The sequence below is a fragment of the Cystoisospora suis genome (genome assembly GCF_002600585.1).
Source record: "Cystoisospora suis strain Wien I chromosome Unknown contig_9077, whole genome shotgun sequence".
NCBI classification, from domain to species: Eukaryota; Apicomplexa; class Conoidasida; order Eucoccidiorida; family Sarcocystidae; genus Cystoisospora; species Cystoisospora suis.
The window spans coordinates 10,064-14,575 of record NW_027161855.1 but is presented as its reverse complement, the minus strand read 5'-3'; the positions used below and the strand labels follow the sequence as shown (position 1 = coordinate 14,575).

At 41.3% G+C, this 4,512-nt stretch overlaps 1 protein-coding gene across 1 annotated transcript in view; it reads right to left on the bottom strand.

Moving 5' to 3' along the window:
• Positions 1-115: 115 nt before the first annotated feature.
• CSUI_010967 (chaperone related protein) overlaps positions 116-4,512 on the bottom strand; it is a gene marked incomplete at both ends in the record, with an annotated part of 4,754 nt that continues 357 nt past the window's right edge. Inside the window, 4 exons of the mRNA XM_068071068.1 lie at positions 116-327; positions 1,029-1,121; positions 1,753-1,926; positions 3,192-3,360. Of these exons, the coding sequence (XP_067916957.1) occupies positions 116-327; positions 1,029-1,121; positions 1,753-1,926; positions 3,192-3,360 (648 nt within the window). The remainder of the gene's footprint in view (positions 328-1,028; positions 1,122-1,752; positions 1,927-3,191; positions 3,361-4,512) is intronic.

The following is a 4,512-nucleotide window of genomic DNA, read 5'->3' as shown; positions in this document are numbered from 1 at the left end:
GTCTTCTTTCCTTATTCTTTCCTTATTCTTTCTTTCTTTCACTCGTTCGTATATCTTTCCTATGTCTTTCTTCAAAATTCGATCATTCTTCTCTTTTCGGGGGACGGGCAGGATCTTACTGTTCGAATTGTCTGTTGGCGAGTTTGATATAGCCCATGAAGGGAATTACGTCAAGATTTTGGTCTCTAAACATTCCGTCCTTAGGCTGATGTGTGACGTGGAGAGTGGCCTGTAGGAGGTACATATTCTTCTTCTTCATGTCTGCCGAAGGAGTCACAAACGCTCTGACCACCTTCACGCGCGCTTTCCACGGGCCCTCCTTGTAGTCTAAGAATGACGAGAAAGAAGAAAGAAGGGACAAGAGAGGAGAGGATCACAAAGACACGAGGAAAGAGCGCGTGTGGCATATGACAGATGTAGAGAGGAGAGACATGGAATGAAAGGAAGGGGAGACAGGGAGAGAGAGAGACAGAGAGAGGGAGAGACAGCTACCTGCTGCTAATGCTGGTGCTACTACTCGGGTCTTCTCCTCCTCCTCCTTTGAACCTATGCATGTACGCGGAGTGTGTTAAGGTGCTGTTCAAATGCTTGTAGATAAACCAACAGAGAGAGAGAAAGATCAAGTCGACCTTAGTAATTCATATATATGCATGCATGTATCCAAGAGAGAGTGGTCATATATAACAGGAGATCTAAGTAGCCTTGGTATACCCTGAAGTGTCTTTTTGTTTCAAGCTTAGTGGTCGATGGATTTCTTCATGTAAGTATAGATAGAGCCCGACAGAGCGACACGCGTAAGAGAGATATCTATCACGCGATATCTAATAAGAAGTAAAGAAAGCATCTCTCCCAAGGAGAAGACAGTAAGGAAGCGCTCCAAGTCATCCTGGCTACCAACGTAAATACAGAGAAGGCTTGCTGCACAGATGTTGTCTATCTATCTATCTATCTATCTGTCTCCAATCTACCTCTCTTCCCTTGACCTAACTATTTAATGTCGTGCCAGTGCTTCTTTCTTTCTTTCTTACCAGGTACAGTGACGGGCCATCCCTTGAGAAGTTGCAGCCTTGACCCTTCTTTCATACAGATAGCCGTCCCACGGAAATTCATAAACTCATTCTCTGGACATGCATGCATGCATGCACACACAAAAAAGCCACAAGATGTACATACAGCATCCAACTAAACTCACAACTTTCCTCTATCAGGTAGCTTGTGTTTCTTCTTCATCTCGCCTTAATAGACTTCACAGGTTTATGAGAATCTCTACATCTTCATATATCTCTATCGTAGTGTCTGTACACACACTATACATACATATTCACTCCTACATATATCTCTATCTGTGTATGTATGTGTATGTCTGTACTCATACAAACATGCAGATACATGTATATATATATATATATGTATATCAACGGATCATTCCCTGTCTCTATCTCCACAGATATATATGTGTACGTGTAGGATACTGTTGAGCGAGGAGAAAGAAGGAAAATCTAGCAAAGATAGAAAGTCGAAAACGAAGCCAACGGGTGTTTTATCCAAGCATCTATCTATCTTTAATCTATCTTTAATCAATCTATGTGTGCATATATGATAGCTGAAGGAGATCTCCACTGTAACGACGGACATATCGTCATGGTGCCCCTTAGCTTCTTCTTGTTTTTCTCCTTGTTCTCCCTCTATCATCAAGAGATTCTTTTCTTTTTCCTTTTTCTCTTCTTGTTGAGGTGTGTGTTGTGTCTTTACCGGTAGGGAAGTGATTCGACCACATGAAGGGGTTGAGAGCCTTCAGCTGAAATTCTCCAGGAAGCTCGCGATGGAAAGAAGTCACCGAAGGGCTGTGAAGATTCAAATGTGCATACGCAAATCCATCCTCTTCACGGCGCACACTCTCAAACGATACCAACATAGCTCTCTGACCTAACAGAAAAGAAGAAAGAAGAAAGAAAGAAGAAAAGTGACTAAAGGGGGGGGTGTATTTAAAGAGGTAGACGCAGTCAGGAGAAGAATACAGTCCTGAGCGGGATAGAAAAGTGCGACAAAAGAAAGAGAGAAGGGAGATAAAGAAGGAAAGAGAGAAAGGAGATGTCCTTTCCATGATGATAGGAGATAGACACATATGTAGAGATATACAACTATATACGTCACTACCTCTCTCTCTCTGGATATATATATATGTATATATATATGTGCTTGTATAGAGAAGAAATGTAGCATATGGTAGGACGAGGGCCGTGTTGTGAGGAGAAGATGGAGGAGGCATTTTCTTTCCTCTTCTTCTTTTCTTCTTTGATCGAGTGCTGGATGGATGTGTAGAATAGATGAAGAAAGATAGTAGGATAGATAGACAGATAAATCGATAGAATAAAGATAGGTCGATTGAAGAAAGATTAAACATAGAGAGATCTTCACCAGAAGTCCAAGGAGTCAAGGAAAGGAACAGAGAGATGAAGAAAAAAGTAGAGAAGACAGAGAAAAGAAGACAGAGACAGGAAGGCAGGAAACGAATAATACCCCGATGAAGGAAGAGCCTACTAGGTACGTGGATGGATAGAGAGACGAGTGTGAAGCCTAGATCATTACATGCCTAGGAAAATTAAGGATCCTGACAAGCCGGCCTCCGCATTTCCGGTGTATATACACCTCAGAATCATTGAGGAGTAGAGGAAATGAAAAGTTGCACAGGAGCTTTCTTCTTCGTCAGTGAGGGAGGAGTGTCTATACACTACATCTCAGATATACTACTCCCATTCCTTTTCACATATACCTGGGAGTATATTCAAAATCTATCCATAACTATGTATATATATATATATATCTTCACACGTATATATATATATATATATGACTATGATACGCCGTGTGGGGGGGCTTCGATATCTTCTCATTGGTACATAATGATGGATAGATCTCTTCTCTACCCGTTTGCACCTAATGACTGAGAAGATGCAGACAGACGCCGCTTGTTTGCATCCTAACCTTCTTTACATGCACATTCATATACATACATTCATATACATACACCTCGCATATTCTCTTAGTGATCTACTATGACCGATACATGTATTCAAGACCCAAGTATACCACTCCTGAGAAGAGAGAGGGACAGAGAGAGATACATAGATAAAGACAGAGATAGATAGAGGGAGAGAGATAGACTGGTATTGTGTAGTCTTTCTGCTGACCTTCTTTACAGATAGCTCCTCTGGCTGGACGAGAATTATCGAGTAGTATGGGCTGGTCACTCATAAAGACGACGCTAGTTCTAAGGGTCTTCACTCCATACGTTGAATTCGCTTGAAGTCGACTTTGCAGAGACTTATCAATGAACGACATGGGCGCTATCTTATGCTCCTAAGCCATCCACACACGAAACGTACACATAAATATACGCTGATCTTCACAAAAATACCTACACATACATACATATATAGAGGGAGATATGCTTAGCATGGAGGTGTGTGAAAAGATCTGTGTAAGTAGAATATACCTCATATATGTATATAGATATATATATTCAGCATACATGCATGCATGCACAGATCTCTGTAGACAATGACGCACATGTATCTGCATATATATAGAGAGAGATATATATAGATATACCTAGGAATGATGTGATACCCTACATACGCTTGCTACATACAAAGAAAGAGGGCGACGACCCTCTAGGTAGGTAGATGGGCGAAGCTGAGAAAGAAGAAAAGAAAACAAGCGGTAAGAAGGAGAGATGTCTAAGTTCAATCCTTCCCTCCATCCAGCGACTTCACTAAGGGCAAAAAGACGAAGAAGAAGAAAGAGATAGAGAAGGAAAGGGCTTCTTGACTCCTCGTACCTATCTCCTTTACATGTCTCTTTTCCTCTTCAACAGTACAGAGAGCAAGTCACGCGGAGACCTCTACCTATCTATCTCTCTGTATATACAGCTACGCATAGATATGTGTCTATACACCTAGGAATCTAAAAGAAGAGAGACACACGACCAAGCGACCGCAAAGAGAAAGAAAAGAAAGAAAAAGTACATGAGCCTTCACGGGCCATCCAGTACCCTAGGCATAGATAGAGATGGAGAGATAGAGACAGGGGGACAGGAAGAGAGAGGAATACACAGTCATAGACAGATCAGCGAGAAAGGAAAGGGTAGAGATCTAGCAAGATCGCGTGTGTATTGGAGGGTTTCTTTCGATTAAGAAGAAATGAATCACGAAGAGAAGAGAAGAGAAAGACACGAATGTATGATAAAGAAAAAATTAGTGGAAAGTCTACAAGCCATGGTATTGGGATGTATGCAAGTAGGTATCTTCTCTCCTCTTTGTATCTTTCTGTCCGTATCTCTTCATCTTCGAGGAGGAGAAGGATTCACTACCTATCCACATATATACATGTTAAGCCCAGGATGAAGAGAGGACAGGAAAATACAAAGAGAATAGAAGATATAAATGACGATAAGAAAAAGAAAAGTCAGACAGTTAGAGAGATAGTCGTTCAAGATAGATAGATTGAAGA